General features: G+C 33.8%; 1 protein-coding gene and 1 non-coding gene across 2 annotated transcripts; one reads left to right on the top strand and one right to left on the bottom strand.

The window, feature by feature from the left end:
• The first annotated feature begins 806 nt into the window (after positions 1-806).
• Positions 807-6,585, top strand: LOC138330431 (uncharacterized). Its single transcript, XM_069278053.1, has 4 exons — positions 807-956; positions 1,094-1,642; positions 5,189-5,580; positions 5,885-6,585. The coding sequence occupies exons 2-3, from the start codon at positions 1,153-1,155 to the stop codon at positions 5,392-5,394; spliced, it is 696 nt and encodes a 231-aa protein (XP_069134154.1). The 5' UTR covers positions 807-956; positions 1,094-1,152; the 3' UTR covers positions 5,395-5,580; positions 5,885-6,585.
• Positions 6,586-17,064: 10,479 nt separating this feature from the next.
• Positions 17,065-17,175, bottom strand: Trnai-uau (transfer RNA isoleucine (anticodon UAU)). The gene is made up of 2 exons: positions 17,138-17,175; positions 17,065-17,100 (listed from the first exon to the last, which is right to left on the bottom strand). It is a non-coding gene; the product is annotated as a tRNA-Ile (tRNA).
• Positions 17,176-17,397: the final 222 nt, after the last annotated feature.

The following is a 17,397-nucleotide window of genomic DNA, read 5'->3' as shown; positions in this document are numbered from 1 at the left end:
CAGTACTTTATTCCTTAAAGAGTACAGTGTCGTGGAATTATTTCCGATGCAATTAATTATTTTAGATATTTTTACTCTAAAGTAAAATTAGTAGCTTAAACTTTCCAATGATGGTAAAATTATGAAAAAGTAACTGTTCTTTCTTAAAAATACTCATTCATCTGTTCTGTTTTGTAATTACTGAAAATTACCATTCGTCGGCGGTGTGTCAAATATGCGAATATCATTTTTTTATTCTCCTAAAGCCAAATTGGTGAGTGAATGATTACAGTGTCTGACATGGCGACAACTCTCTAAACATCTCATATGTGTGATAATAAAAATTAAACGTGTCCATATCTGTTATCTAATATAATCCTGTTTCTTTATGCATCATTCGTGATAATAAAATATGTTTAAACTAACGGCGACAGCTCAAGACACGTTCGTCGTGGTTTCTATTTTCGAGTGTTTTGAGGGACAAACCCTTATCAGTCAAACAAAGAATCCGGCTACCTGTTACTACCTGTCTCATTTCACCTGTGTGAGGTCAAATTTTGATTTGAATTTAGTAAAACATTTCATTTGAAAATACTCTATTTTCACGCTTTTCTTCTTACTCTGTTTTTACTCAATTCGGTATTTTTTATAACTTTTACTCAACAAAGCCACGTTGTTGTTATATTTTATCAATGAAAGCTCTTGTCTGTTAACATTGCACTGGGAAACATCTGTTGACCTTATCGCATGAATAATTTGCCTAAGCGAGAAATGGTTGGCTCTGATTGGTCGGGCGGTATCTGTGGGCGTGGTCTAGCTGCCGGCCTAGTTCCAGGTAGATATAAGCGTCGAGACGTGTGCGGACTTGTCACTTCGGGTAGCTTTCCTAGACTGAACACGTTCACACACTGACTATAAAGCTGACTGTCTTCAATGAGCCGTCAGTGCTAAATCGACTGCCGAACTGACTGACAGCGGTAAGTGTTTCATCGTTGACTCACCAGGATTCTTTTAATGTGATAGATGATGCATTGGTTGAAGTTTTATTTACACATGCAGAATGTCATTGTTTTATGTCTCCTAATTTAATATTGTTTTCTTATGTTTGTTACAGATTCATTTTAAGTGTGTTTTTGACAGTCGTTTTCTGGGAATTTACACTATTTTTACAAGATGAAGTTGGAGGTTTACACACTAAGTGCTATTTTCTTCTGCGCTGTAAAGTTTGTGTGTGGTAAAAATTTACAGCCGTGTGACGATGGAATGTATTACGAGAAAAAGTCGGAGAACTGCCGCACGTGCTCTGACTGTCCAGCTAATAACATCATACTGACCCCATGTGGCTTTTTCGAAGACACAGAGTGTGGAGCATTTTCGGATTTTTTTCAATTTCAACAGAAATCCGGAAAATCTTCCCTTGACAGAACCTTCGTACAGATTACTAAAGATTCGAGTTTGTCGTCTGCCCCCAGCGAGGAAGTTACAATCTCGCCACGTGCAACTGACAGCGGCACTTTCTTCGAGATCAGCGATGAATGGTACCTCATCTCCATGGTGTTACTAGGAGTTTTGTGTTTCGTCTCTCTTGTCATCGCTCTTTACATCATCTTTGCCTGTTTCATCTGTAAAAAGGCATCCGACAAGGAGATCTCCTGTGAGCCAGGTAATTATAACCAAATGATAAAGGTTAATTTATAGAAACTAAATGAAACTTTAGAGAAATATATTGAGGTTAACTTTCATTACCGACACTAATTGAATAACGAACTAAACTGACAATCGACAGAAATTTGACAGCTATAGACCAATATAAATCTGACACACCTGAAGGTGACGTCACACAGGTAAATACACAGGGAAACTACCTGTGTGTTGAATGCCAAGGTCGCGATATCTGATAGCTCTGTCGATCTTATCTCAACTTTCTGTTTCTAAAACCGTCAATTTTCACGTCAAATATGAACAACAGGGACGACTTTTTACAGAAAATTTTCTCAATTCGACACCTGTGGGTTTTGTTTTGAGAAGAAAGATTCTGTTATCATGATAACTTCACATTTGAATTTTTTTTTAAAGAAGGTAGTAGACAACGGTCGGAGAGATTGTAGTAAAGTTATGTTTTACAATACGTTAAAATTTAGCACAAAACTTCGATTTCAAGTCAGTGATTGAAATAAGATTTTAAGTTGTGATCCTGGGGTTTGCAGTAATATTTAATTATCATCAATGCTGTTTGTTTCTATATATTTTATTGGCGTGTCAAAATGTTCGCCAGTTACGGCACACATGACTTGAAATTAGAAGAAGAAAACGAATTTTCATAAAAAAAACCCATTGAATTAACGAATCACCAAGGATTTATCAGTGAGATTTATAAATCCTTGAGACTGTTTTGTCAGGATTTAATCCGATTTGGATAGTTACCGGTTTGGGCAGGTGTTGTCCATATGGTAGAGAGAAGCCCCCGGTCATGCGATTAATGCCGATTAACAATCGAGACATTATCAGTACTGTGTTTTAGACTGTCTGATTACCCAAAAAGTATTCGCACGAGGTATTCCAGTTAATTGTGAACAATTTTTGCCCCAATAATTACCGTTCTAACCGTTTTTCACCTGTTATTTTGACAAGGTAAACAAATACAAAGGACTATTGTTCGGCACAGTCAAACCAATAAGTCTACTGTCTACACTAACACCACTACATTCTTTTGGGGTTTAAATGTAAAAATCCGGTTTTGACTGAACATTTTGCATACTTTTAGGGATTAAATCGAACGATAATACAATGGTTTGAGGGAAGCACTTTGTTTAACAAAGTCGGTCTATATGTTTTACTATCTACTGTCGTAAACACTGTCAATAGGCAATTATTACATTAGTCGAGAGCTTGTTTAAATTCCTGAAATTCTATTTATATTACGAATAGAATGTTGGAAATTTGCATTCATGTGAAGAGCGCGTTCCCAAGGTAAAATAAAAAGAGGGGAAATATCATTTTATCTCTGTTTTCAACGTTTAAAATTCCTCGAGTGCTCACTAATGTATGTATTTGTGAGAATCAATTTTCATTTACAGTTAGATACCATTTATGTTTGGACTACCGCCGCGCATGCGCCAGTCTCCGAGAACATTACTTGTGAGGCCCAATGGGGGACACGCATATATATGAGTCATATGAAATGAGTAGGTCTAAAAATTCGGTTATTTTGGCGATGTATTCATTGATCATTTTTAAAATGAAATCAAATAGTAAAATCACTAAAATGAATACACAATATTTAAGCTTCTTTAAGCATTCTGAGAAATGAAATGGGTAGTAAGAAATTCATATAAAATTAACAAACAAATATTTAAGGATTAACTTGAATAGATTTTTTATGTTATGAGATATAACACAAAAATCTGAGTGTACTCTAAATAAACCGCTTAGAGTACACTCAGATTTTTGTGTTATATCTCCATAACATAAAAAATCTATTCAAATTAATCCTTATAATTCAATTTACTAAAGATAATCTCTTCAACATTTAAAATTCATTTTGGGACTCTTTTGTCTTTGAAATTATTACGCCGTCATCTCAGCCAATCAGAAGCGACGTTACAAACGGCGACGCCATTTTTTCCTTTATGGGCTGATAAAGTAAATTTTTAAACCAATGGAAATGCTCGTAACAAGCAAAATTGAATTATATATAAATCTCTGATAAAATAAATAAACAATAAAAATGATTTGTATCAGATTTCTCTTCTTAATTAAATGATATATTTCTTAAGTAAATGACTCTTATCTTGTCTGATTCAAATATGTCTTGACATATTTTCGATGATTTTTTATTGAACTCTTTTTTTTTTTGCATTTTTTAACAATGCACACAGTACATGTATTTTTATAAATTGTAGATCGCATGGGTAATTTTTACAACTTTGACATTATCATGTAGCCTTAGGAATGGAAATTTGTGGAAATGTTCTTATAAATTCTAGCATCAAAAACTATTCGTGATTATCTCCGTTCTCATATTTTTTTATAATTCATAAATGAATATGTCAATACTTAAAATCATTATCAATAAAATTTCATACACGTACATTTCTTCCGTCGATACACAAGCCACATTTTATATATAAATTATATTCTGCATTTCCAAATAACTTTGCCATGTTAATGTGTGTTGATGAAGAAAACATCAAGAATATCTTCCATTTCCAATCATCTTCATCAATCAGAATTTAATTTGACATCCAAGAAAATCACCTACAATTCAAATCAAGTTTAAACTTTATAATTAGCTTGGTTTAATATGTTTAATGTTGTAAGGCTTACATTTACATGTAAACAAACTACAGAAAAATCCTGCAGTTGAGTTTTGAAAAAAAAATTGAAACACATGTATGCACTTTCCAAATAAAAATAAATTCAATAATTTTGACATAAAAGATAATAATTAATCATTCTAAAAATAAAAACAATAAAAAATAAAACTTTCCAAAAAACGCAGATGCTGATGATGAATTGAACAGTTTTTCAAACAAACTATAATTTTTTTTTTATTTTGTTAAAATCTTTTTTTTTTTTTTTCTTTTTTTTTTTTTTTACATTTTTTTAACTTAAAGAATGAAATAAAAAAAATCTTTTCCTCTTTATCATGTTTCTTATATATATTTATTATCAAATTGTCTGTCTATCCATTGCATGTGTTGTATGAACATTTGTAGGCCTGCAAGACATAATGGAAATATCATCACCCCTAATGGGCCTCACAAGTAATGTTCTCGGAGACTGGCGCATGCGCGGCGGTAGTTTACAAAATGTCGCTCGATTTTAGCCGAGAAATTGTCAACATTGGATTCAAATGCATCTATCTGATTAAATAATGGTGGTAAAGTTAAAAACTCGACGTCTACATCTAGAATAACATCCCCTACTAACACCCAGGTATGTGTCAAAGCCGTGTTTGATCGGAATAATTTTTGACAAGACATAATCGATGGTCGGTCGTACCTGATTTTGTTTCCCACACCTTTATAGAGGGACCTTGCAGTAGCGGAAAAGTCAGTCAGAAGGTGATATCTTTTCCGCTACAACAGTAGTTAGATACCATTTATGTTTGGACCCTTAGGGCTATAAATATATCTACATCAGCAATTTAAAATTTAGTTTTATGAGTCACGAGAGATCTAATAAACAAATTATTTCTTTTTTTCAGAATACATCACAGTTTCTCAGCAAGCTTCGCCCGGGAGTAACAAATACAGACATACATTGGTAACAGCGTCCCCCGATATCCTGATGGGGTGCCAAACGTCCTTGACTCCAGTTTACGAGGACGATGAACCGATTACGACGGGAAATATATACATCAATCATCACTACATTGAACCCAAGGACGCTCTGTTCGGCCAGAAGAAATAAACTTTTATTGACAATTTACAACAAACTAGTGCTAAAAGCAATCTGTGATAAAGACAAGAATCTGTCTCCGACGACCTCGGGTTGTCCAAACTACGATGACCGATCCTTGCACGTGACTTTGACGTAAAGGCGCAGGCGCCGAAGACGTTAATGACGTCGGATGTTCAAGTCAGGACTAAGCATAAGGTAAGTTATTCAAACTACACGTAAGTTGTTAAACCATTCCAAATAAATATTGGAAAATAAGCGCAAGTCTTTGAATTGATAAGTTTTTAAGAAACCTTTGTATTCACGACTTGTCATTTAAATTGATTTTGAATTTCTCAAATTAAGAACAGTTGCTTTTCCATTTCTACAATCATTATCCGCGAACTTGATCTCTAAATCACTATAAAGCTTTCTGCCATAACTTTATATGGAAATTGTAATTTTGTCTGTATTCAAGCATTGTGTAATTACTGTAATATGGTTTCCATTTCTCCCATTTCAGATCGAGTACCTTCCGTTTTCATGGTGACAGGATTACCAGGTATATTAAGACCACATTTCCGGGAGTTCAAGCCAAGTGGCCACATTTAGTGCACAGTGATACCATCGGATGTTTACCGGACTAATCCTGATTAATGTCCCGATTATAGATTTCACCAAATGCCACATATCGGGGGTTCCACATATCGGGGGTTCCACATATCAAAAAAGTTCCGCTTTGGCTTCTGTGACAGCAATTAATTCTGTCGGACTAATGAAATGATTCAATATCAAAAAAGTGAACTTCTATCGGAAATAATGGACTAATCCAATGATCTTTACAATTTTCTTCAGAACTCGAGCGATCACTGTTTCTTTTATTTGTACTTCATAATGCTCAGAAGTTAATTATTTATTTTCAAAGTAAATATATAGCCATATACTTTTCTGTACCTGGAAAAACCTGTGTTAGAAGGTTTGTAGTTTAGAAGAAAGTAATTTATTTTGATGTAAGTTAGTCCTGGAATTTCTTTATTTTCATGTAGGATTTATTTTAGTCTCAGTTTTTAAGTGTTTTCAGGTAGATTTGAAGTACAAATGTAAATATCTATCTTTTTAATTTAGTTTTTAATTTAATTTTGTTAACTTGTACTAAGAGTGAGGTATGATATTACATTATGAATTATTTATTTCATTTTTTTCTGTGATATCATGATTTATGAAAGAATAAAAAATCAAAATTAGAAATGGGTGTTATTATTGTGTTGTATTGTTGTTGGAAATGTTTCCATTTAGACCACAGGAATCTGAGAATTAGTTACAGTTTAGATATGGACTTACCAGAGTGCCCCAAGATTATTTTAGACATTTTAGAGGTCTAGATTAAATATTGATGATGATCTTTGGACACTGGTGGATCCATAATTATATAAACTGTAACTTATTCTCAAATCCCTGACCGTGATGCAGACTGGTGAATGCATGGAGCTCTCTGAGTCGAGGATAGTCCAAAAGGTATATAACATTGTTATATAATCTGATGTTTAATGAGACAATAAGGTATATAATATTGTTATATAATCTGATGTATAACATTGTTATATAATCTGATGTTTAATGAGACAATAAGGTATATAATATTGTTATATAATCTGATGTTTAATGAGACAATAAGGTATATAACATTGTTATATAATCTGATGTATAACATAATTATATAATCTGATGTTTAATGAGACAATAAGGTATATAACATAATTATATAAGTTGATTTATAACATTGTTATATAATCTGATGTATAACATTGTTATATAATCTGATGTTTAATGAGACAATAAGGTATATAAACATTGTTATATAATCTGATGTATAACATTGTTATATAATCTGATGTATAACATTGTTATATAATCTGATGTATAACATTGTTATATAATCTGATGTATAACATTGTTATATAATCTGATGTTTAATGAGACAATAAGGTATATAATATTGTTATATAATCTGATGTTTAATGAGACAATAAGGTATATAACATTGTTATATAATCTGATGTATAACATTGTTATATAATAATCTGATGTTTAATGAGACAATAAGGTATATAACATTGTTATATAATCTGATGTTTAATGAGACAATAAGGTATATAATATTGTTATATAATCTGATGTATAACATTGTTATATAATCTGATGTTTAATGAGACAATAAGGTATATAACATTGTTATATAATCTGATGTTTAATGAGACAATAAGGTATATAATATTGTTATATAATCTGATGTTTAATGAGACAATAAGGTATATAATATTGTTATATAATCTGATGTATAACATTGTTATATAATCTGATGTTTAATGAGACAATAAGGTATATAACATTGTTATATAATCTGATGTATAACATTGTTATATAATCTGATGTTTAATGAGACAATAAGGTATATAACATTGTTATATAAAATCTGATGTTTAATGAGACAATAAGGTATATAACATTGTTATATAATCTGATGTTTAATGAGACAATAAGGTATATAATATTGTTATATAATCTGATGTATAACATTGTTATATAATCTGATGTTTAATGAGACAATAAGGTATATAACATTGTTATATAATCTGATGTATAACATTGTTATATAATCTGATGTTTAATGAGACAATAAGGTATATAATATTGTTATATAATCTGATGTTTAATGAGACAATAAGGTATATAACATTGTTATATAATCTGATGTATAACATTGTTATATAATCTTCTGTTTAATGAGACAATAGGGTATATAACATTGTTATATAATCTGATGTTTAATGAGACAATAAGGTATAATAACATTGTTATATAATCTGATGTATAACATTGTTATATAATCTTCTGTTTAATGAGACAATAGGGTATATAACATTGTTATATAATCTTCTGTTTAATGAGACAATAAGGTATATAACATTGTTATATAATCTGATGTTTAATGAGTCAATAGGGTATATAATATTGTTATATAATCTGATGTTTAATGAGACAATAAGGTATATAACATTGTTATATAATCTTCTGTTTAATGAGACAATAAGGTATATAACATTGTTTATATAATCTGATGTTTAATGAGACAATAAGGTATATAACATTGTTATATAATCTGATGTTTAATGAGACAATAAGGTATATAATATTGTTATATAATCTGATGTATAACATTGTTATATAATCTGATATTTAATGAGAGACAATAAGGTATATAACATTGTTATATAATCTGATGTATAACATTGTTATATAATCTGATGTTTAATGAGACAATTAGGTATATAACATTGTTATATAATCTGATGTTTAATGAGACAATAAGGTATATAATATTGTTATATAATCTGATGTTTAATGAGACAATAAGGTATATAACATTGTTATATAATCTGATGTATAACATTGTTATATAATCTGATGTTTAATGAGTCAATAAGGTATATAACATTGTTATATAATCTGATGTTTAATGAGACAATAAGGTATATAATATTGTTATATAATCTGATGTTTAATGAGACAATAAGGTATATAATATTGTTATATAATCTGATGTTTAATGAGACAATAAGGTATATGATATTGTTATATATAATCTGATGTTTAATGAGACAATAAGGTATATAATATTGTTATATAATCTGATGTTTAATGAGACAATAAGGTATATAATATTGTTATATAATCTGATGTTTAATGAGACAATAAGGTATATAACATTGTTATATAATCTGATGTATAACATTGTTATAATGTTTAATGAGACAATAAGGTATATAACATTGTGTATATAATCTGATGTATAACATTGTTATTAATCTGATTGAATGAGTCAATAAGGTATATAACATTGTTATATAATCTGATGTATAAACATTGTTATATGATCTGATGTTTAATGAGACAATAAGGTATATAACATTGTTATATAATCTGATGTATAACATTGTTATATAATCTGATGTATAACATTGTTATATAATCTGATGTATAACATTGTTATATAATCTGATGTTTAATGAGACAATAAGGTATATAACATTGTTATATAATCTGATGTTTAATGAGACAATAAGGTTATATAATATTGTTATATAATCTGATGTTTAATGAGACAATAAGGTATATAACATTGTTATATAATCTGATGTATAACATTGTTATATAATCTTCTGTTTAATGAGACAATAAGGTATATAATATTGTTTATATAATCTGATGTATAACATTGTTATATAATCTGATGTTTAATGAGACAATAAGGTATATAACATTGTTATATAATCTGATGTTTAATGAGACAATAAGGTATATAACATTGTTATATAATCTTCTGTTTAATGAGACAATAAGGTATATAATATTGTTATATAATCTGATGTATAACATTGTTATATAATCTGATGTTTAATGAGACAATAAGGTATATAATATTGTTATATAATCTGATGTTTAATGAGACAATAAGGTATATAACATTGTTATATAATCTGATGTATAAACATTGTTATATAATCTTCTGTTTAATGAGACAATAGGGTATATAAATTGTGTTATATAATCTGATGTTTAATGAGGACAATAAGGTATATAACATTGTTATATAATCTGATGTATAACATTGTTATATAATCTGATGTTTAATGAGACAAATAAGGTATATAATATTGTTATATAATCTGATGTATAACATTGTTATATAATCTGATGTTTAATGAGACAATAAGGTATATAACATTGTTATATAATCTGATGTTTTAATGAGTCAATAAGGTATATAACATTGTTATATAATCTGATGTTTAATGAGTCAATAAGGTATATAACATTGTTATATAAATCTGATGTTTAATGAGACAATAAGGTATATAACATTGTTATATAATCTGATGTATAACATTGTTATATAATCTGATGTTTAATGAGACAATAAGGTATATAATATTGTTATATAATCTGATGTATAACATTGTTATATAATCTGATGTTTAATGAGACAATAAGGTATATAACATTGTTATATAATCTGATGTTTAATGAGACAATAAGGTATATAATATTGTTATATAATCTGATGTATAACATTGTTATATAATCTGATGTTTAATTGAGACAATAAGGTATATAATATTGTTATATAATCTGATGTTTAATGAGACAATAAGGTATATAATATTGTTATATAATCTGATGTTTAATGAGACAATAAGGTATATAACATTGTTATATAATCTGATGTATAACATTGTTATATAATCTGATGTTTAATGAGACAATAAGGTATATAATATTGTTATATAATCTGATGTTTAATGAGACAATAAGGTATATAATATTTGTTATATAATCTGATGTATAACATTGTTATATAATCTGATGTTTAATGAGACAATAAGGTATATAACATTGTTATATAATCTGATGTATAAATATTGTTATATAATCTGATGTTTAATGAGACAATAAGGTATATAATATTGTTATATAATCTGATGTATAACATTGTTATATAATCTGATGTTTAATGAGACAATAAGGTATATAATATTGTTATATAATCTGATGTTTTAATGAGACAATAAGGTATATAACATAATTATATAAGTTGATTTAGTTATTTAACAATCACACATTGTGAACAAATTGTGTTCATTTGGTAAATGTGATTTTACTCTGCTTTTAACTATGCTTTTCTGGAAATGTAGAGCTGCAAAATTATCAAACGGATATTATATCTTAAATAATCTCGGAAATTGAACCGTAGAGACAAAAGTATAGGTGCAGATGTATGTCAGACGGTTATTGCTCAGGTTGAGTGATGTTAAACTAGCCTGAACCAAGAATTTTATTTTTAGGATTGATAGTATTGTAAACAGATCTCTCATAACATGATATACAATTTCTTTTTATTAAGTACCGACAAATATTTCAAAACTGGAGATTTTTGTATCTAGCTGCACCCACAGGGACCTGGCACGAAAATTTTTAACCAACAGTATACATATATGTATACTGTTGGTTAAAAATATTTGTATACTGTTGGTTAAAAATTTTCGTGCCAGGTCCCTGTGGCTGCACCTGGAAAACATTGATACTAAATATTTGTAGTTTTGAGGTAAAGTTACAGCACTTTCTCATTTCTAGAATAGATTATCCTAAACAATTACCATACACGAGATAAAGATTTAGAGAGCGGATCCATATTTCATATGGTATGGATAAAAAGATAGACCGTGAAAGCTATTGCTAGAACTAAACTGCCTTGCTCCAATTAACATCTCGAGAAGTCTTCGGCGTTTAATTTCCGAAGCATTAATTGTCCAAATGATAAAATTGTTTATGCTGCGTTCACATGAACATGTATAAGGTAATCGCAGCATTAATGAGATTAAAAAAATATAGCGAAAACATACGACGATAATGGGAAATTTTAGTACATTGTAATTTAACTTTTCATTTTTCATATTAAAAGTTTGACAAATTATCTTGCGTACAGATACACGGCGTGGGATACTGATAGTAATTATGGGTTGTCATGGAGTACAAACGATGTGAAACGGTAGACGCTTCAGCGTAAGTAAAAAAATAATTGGAAACCAATATCAAGAGTAGCTACATATGTACGGCATGACTTGACAAGTATATAAAATGATTGGAATTCAATTAATTTTTCTCGTGTAGTTACGGTGTGGTACTATTTTGATCAGGGTACGTATTGAAATAAAATTCAATGGCTAATTTGATGCTAGGTGTCAGAGCTGACCCTGCCTTGGAAACGGCGAGGTCCCTAAAACCCTCACCACTTAATGTTAATGGAGGATTTAAATTGCGATTGTTTGCCAATTGCATAAAAATGTTAGAATTAAATAATTCTGATAAAAATTGGAGAACGGTAGGAATGACTATTGTTCCTACTGTATTGTGACGCGTGTTTTCACGATTTCTCACACGCCAGCTGTACTACCAGTTAAATAATGTTGAGAGACAGACAGTGTTACACACATGTTAACATGACAGTCTTTGTTGTTTCAAATAGTCAGGATGAGCCGATAGGTCCCGGTAACCAGATGGAATCCGATGAAATCTGATCAGTACATATTATTTCCCAGTTTGTTGCTGGACCCGTTCGTCACCTGTTGTGACTCGCTCACGAGGCGAAACGCCGAACGTATTTACATAAAACTTCAAGTGCCCTCAGAGATGTTAAGAACATATGAGATGACCCTACTCCGGTTCTAACCATTATCACGGTAAAATGGGTCCTTTATCGTCCACCGCGAGAGGGCTTAAATCGCTGTTACAAGTATTTAAGTCGAGAAAGAATGTTTAAAGATATTTAAAGTCTACAAAAAGTCCGTGTCTTTCCTTGTACCTGTCTCACGTTTTCGAACGATCGTATTTATGTGAAATATGATTTAAGAACATAGATTTATAAAGATTCACATATTGAAGCTTTCTATTCACTAGCTTTCTTCCTTATTCCTCATCTAATCTCTCTGTTTTCTTCCTTATTCCTCATCTAATCTTCTGTACCCCCGTGTCACTCATTCTCTCCGTTTTCTTCCTTATTCCTCATCTAATCTTCTGTATCCCCCGTGTCACTCATTCTCTCCGTTTTCTTCCTTATTCCTCATCTAATCTTCTGTATCCCCCGTGTCACTCATTCTCTCCGTTTTCTTCCTTATTCCTCATCTAATCTTCTGTACCCCCGTGTCACTCATTCTCTCCGTTTTCTTCCTTATTCCTCATCTAATCTTCTGTACCCCCGTGTCACTCATTCTCTCCGTTTTCTTCCTTATTCCTCATCTAATCTTCTGTACCCCCGTGTCACTCATTCTCTCCGTTTTCTTCCTTATTCCTCATCTAATCTTCTGTACCCCCGTGTCACTCATTCTCTCCGTTTTCTTCCTTATTCCTCATCTAATCTTCTGTACCCCCGTGTCACTCATTCTCTCCGTTTTCTTCCTTATTCCTCATCTAATCTTCTGTACCCCCGTGTCACTCATTCTCTCCGTTTTCTTCCTTATTCCTCATCTAATCTTCTGTACCCCCGTATGTCACTCATTCTCTCCGTTTTCTTCCTTATTCCTCATCATTCTTCTCCCCCGTGTCACTCATTCTCTCCTTATCCTCTTATTCCTCATCTTCTGTACCCCCGTGTCATTCATTCTCTCCGTTTCTTCCTTATTCTCCTAATCTTCTGTTTTCTCATTCTCTCCCGTTCCCTCATCTAATCTTCTGTACCCCCGTGTCACTCATTCTCTCCGTTTTCTTCCTTATTCCTCATCTAATCTTCTGTACCCCCTGTGTCACTCATTCTCTCCGTTTTCTTCCTTATTCCTCCTTTTTCTTATTCTAATCTTCTGTACCCCCGTGTCACCCATTCTCCTCTCGTTTTCTCCCATTCCTCCTCCTGTATTCTCCTCATCATTCCTCTCCCCCTGTTTCTCCTATTCCTTCCTCTCCCCTGTTTTCTCCCATTCCTCCTCTCCCCTCTTATTCTCCTATTCCCTTTCTCCTCCCCTGTATTCTCCCATATTCCCCTTCTCTCCCCTGTATCTCCCATTCCTCCTCTCCCCCCTGTAATTCTCCTATTCCTCCTCTCCCCTGTATTCTCCTATTCCTCCTCTCCCCTGTATTCTCCCCATTCCTCCTCTCCCCTGTATTCTCCCATTCCTCCTTCTCCCCGGTATTCTCCTATTCCTCCTCTCCCCTGTATTCTCTCCCATTCCTCCTTCTCCCCGTATTCTCCCTATTCCTCCTCTCCCCTGTATTCTCCTATTCCTCATCTCCCCTGTATTCTCCTATTCCTCCTCTCCCCCTGTATTCTCCCATTCCCTCCTCTCCCCTGTATTCTCCCCTCCTCTCCCCTGTATTCTCCCATTCCTCTCCTCCCCTGTATTCTCCTATTCCTCCTCTCCCCTGTATTCTCCTATTCCTCCTCTCCCCTGTATTCTCCTATTCCTCCTCTCCCCTGTATTCTCTCCATTTTCCTCTCCCCTGTATTCTCCTATTCCTCTCCCCTGTATTCTCCTATTCCTCCTCTCTCTCCCCTGTATTCTCCTATTCTCTCTTCTCCCCTGTATTCTCCTATTCCTCTCTCCCCTGTATTCTCCTATTCCTCCTCTCCCCTGTATTCTCCTATTCCTCCTCTCCCCTGTATTCTCCTATTCCTCCTCTCCCCTGTATTCTCCTATTCCTCCTCTCCCCTGTATTCTCCTATTCCTCCTCTCTCCCCTGTATTCTCCTATTCCTCCTCTCCCCTGTATTCTCCTATTCCTCCTCTCCCCTGTATTCTCCTATTCCTCCTCTCCCCTGTATTCTCCTATTCCTCCTCTCCCCTGTATTCTCCTATTCCTCCTCTCCCCTGTATTCTCCCATTCCTCCTCTCCCCTGTATTCTCCCATTCCTCCTTCTCCCCTGTATTCTCCTATTCCTCCTCTCCCCTGCATTCTCCTTTCCTCTTCTCCCCTGTATTCTCCTATTCCTCCTCTCCCCTGTATTCTCCTATTCCTCCTCTCCCCTGTATTCTCCTATTCCTTCTCTCCCCTGTATTCTCCTATTCCTCCTCTCCCCTGTATTCTCCCATTCCTCCTCTCCCCTGTATTCTCCCATTCCTTCCTCTCCCTGTATTCTCCCATTCCTCTCCTCTCCCCTGTATTCTCCCCATTCCTCCCCTGTACTCCCATTCCTTCCTCTCTCCCCTGTATTCCCCATTCCTCTCTCCCCTGTATTCTCCCATTCCTCCTCTCCCCAGTTATTCTCCCATTCCTCCTCTCCCCAGTATTCTCCCATTCCTCCTCTCCCCTGTATTCTCCATTCCCCCTCTCCCCTGTATTCTCCTATTCCTCCTCTCCCCTGTATTCTCCCATTTTTTTCTCTCCCCTGTATTCTCCTATTCCTTCTCTCCCTGTATTCTCCTATTCCTTCTCTCTCCCCTGTATTCTCCCATTCCTCCTCTCCCCTGTATTCTCCTATTCCTCCTCTCCCCTGTATTCTCCCATTCCTCCTCTCCCCTGTATTCTCCTATTCCTCCTCTCCCCTGTATTCTCCCATTTCCTCCTCTCCCCTGTATTCTCCCATTTTTCCTTCTCCCCCCTGTATTCTCCCATTTCTCCTCCTCTCCCCCTGTATTCTCCCATTCCTCCTCTCCCCTGTATTCTCCCATTCCTCTCTCCCCTGTATTCTCCTATTCCTCCTCTCCCCTGTATTCTCCTATTCCTCCTCTCCCCTGTATTCTCCTATTCCTTCTCTCCCCTGTATTCTCCTATTCCTCCTCTCCCCTGTATTCTCCCATTCCTCCTCTCCCCTGTATTCTCCCATTCCTCCTCTCCCCTGTATTCTCCCATTCCTCCTCTCCCCTGTATTCTCCCATTCCTCCTCTCCCCTGTATTCTCCCATTCCTCCTCTCCCCTGTATTCTCCTATTCCTCTCTCCCCTGTATTCTCCTATTCCTCCTCTCCCCTGTATTCTCCCATCTATTCCTTCTCTCCCCTGTATTCTCCTATTCCTCCTCTCCCCTGTATTCTCCTATTCCTTCTCTCCCCTGTATTCTCCTATTCCTCCTCTCCCCTGTATTCTCCTATTCCTCCTCTCCCCTGTATTCTCCTATTCCTCCTCTCCCCTGTATTCTCCTATTCCTCCTCTCCCCTGTATTCTCCTATTCCTCCTCTCCCCTGTATTCTCCTATTCCTCCTCTCCCCTGTATTCTCCTTTTTTCCCTTCTCTCCCATGTATTCTCATTTTCCTCCTTCCTCTCCATTGCATTTTCCCATTTCTCCTCTCCCTTATATTCTCTTATTCCTCTTCTCCCTTGTATTCTCTTATTTTTCCCCTCTACTGCATTCTCTTATTCTTCATCTCCCCTGCATTATCCTATTTCTCCTCTCTCACCTCCATAGCCGAACAATAGTAATACTCACATCGCTATAACTTCATTACTCCTAAAACATTTGTTTATGGAAGTTATCAAATAAAAACCCTTCTTAAAGAAATTACGTTATCTTAAGGGAACTACATTACATGAACGATTTGACTATAGCTAAATGTCCAATGGTTACTGAATCTTCATCAGTGATTTGTTTTATACATTGTATATGAAACGAGACAAATTCACTCAACGACAAAATGAGTCAAAAGTTCAAAGAGCGGATCGTTTCCTATTGTTCCTCCGGATGTAGGTCTTTATTTCTAGACTTATATAAAAACTGATCTGAAAGCCATTTACTTGGGAGTATTGTTGTTTCCTTTCTGAGGTTAAACCGATCTCTCACGGGATAACTCGCACTCAGTGACACGTGAGGTAACTCTCGGCTACAAACCGACTACGGGGTGTAAGAATAGACACTTTGATATACAGATTGCAATAAGACGAATGCGCTTTCTTTGGATGATATACCCGTAAATTGATAGATACCAAATTAGAGAGTAATCTATAAGTGACATGAGGAAGGAGTTTGATATAGATTTGTAATGAAATGCTATTGTGACAGAATGATCAAAGCTAAAGCTGAGAAAAATAATTTAGAAAAATCCCAGAATGGCCAATAAGATAAAATAGCAATTCTTAGATGGAAACGATACTGGATTTTGTACATCGTCTTTCCATGTTTCTAATTGAATTTAATTTACTTGTTGTTTACTAAAAATAAAAACTGCTCCGGGTGAGGATCGAACTCACAACCTCCGCATTTCCTCGTCCTGTGTCTAGCACAGGGAAGGTACTGTCTATAAGTACGGCGCGCTAACCGATTGTGCCACCGGAGCAGATATTCAGTCATTGATACGTATATAAATTAATTTCCATATAAGTGTATCAAATACATTTACATTTCATATACACCGATAGAAAAAAACTAGGTGCAGCTATATATGTATGTGTGTATGTAAATATGTATTTAAAGATGCTCCACCGCCGACAGAGCATAAATGATATTCATCATTTGAACAATAATTGGTGTTTAATCGTATTTATATATATGTCTAATT

This window comes from Argopecten irradians, chromosome 8 (genome assembly GCF_041381155.1).
Source record: "Argopecten irradians isolate NY chromosome 8, Ai_NY, whole genome shotgun sequence".
NCBI classification, from domain to species: domain Eukaryota; kingdom Metazoa; phylum Mollusca; class Bivalvia; order Pectinida; family Pectinidae; genus Argopecten; species Argopecten irradians.
This window is presented reverse-complemented; position numbering and strand designations above follow the sequence as displayed.

What these genes read in the sequence shown, in the direction of transcription:
- LOC138330431 (XM_069278053.1), top strand. Translation starts at nt 1,153, where the DNA reads ATGAAGTTGGAGGTTTACACACTAAGTGCTATTTTCTTCTGCGCTGTA. An exon ending in GGAGATCTCCTGTGAGCCAG is followed by an intron (nt 1,643 to 5,188) that starts GTAATTATAACC and finishes TCTTTTTTTCAG; the next exon opens with AATACATCACAGTTTCTCAG.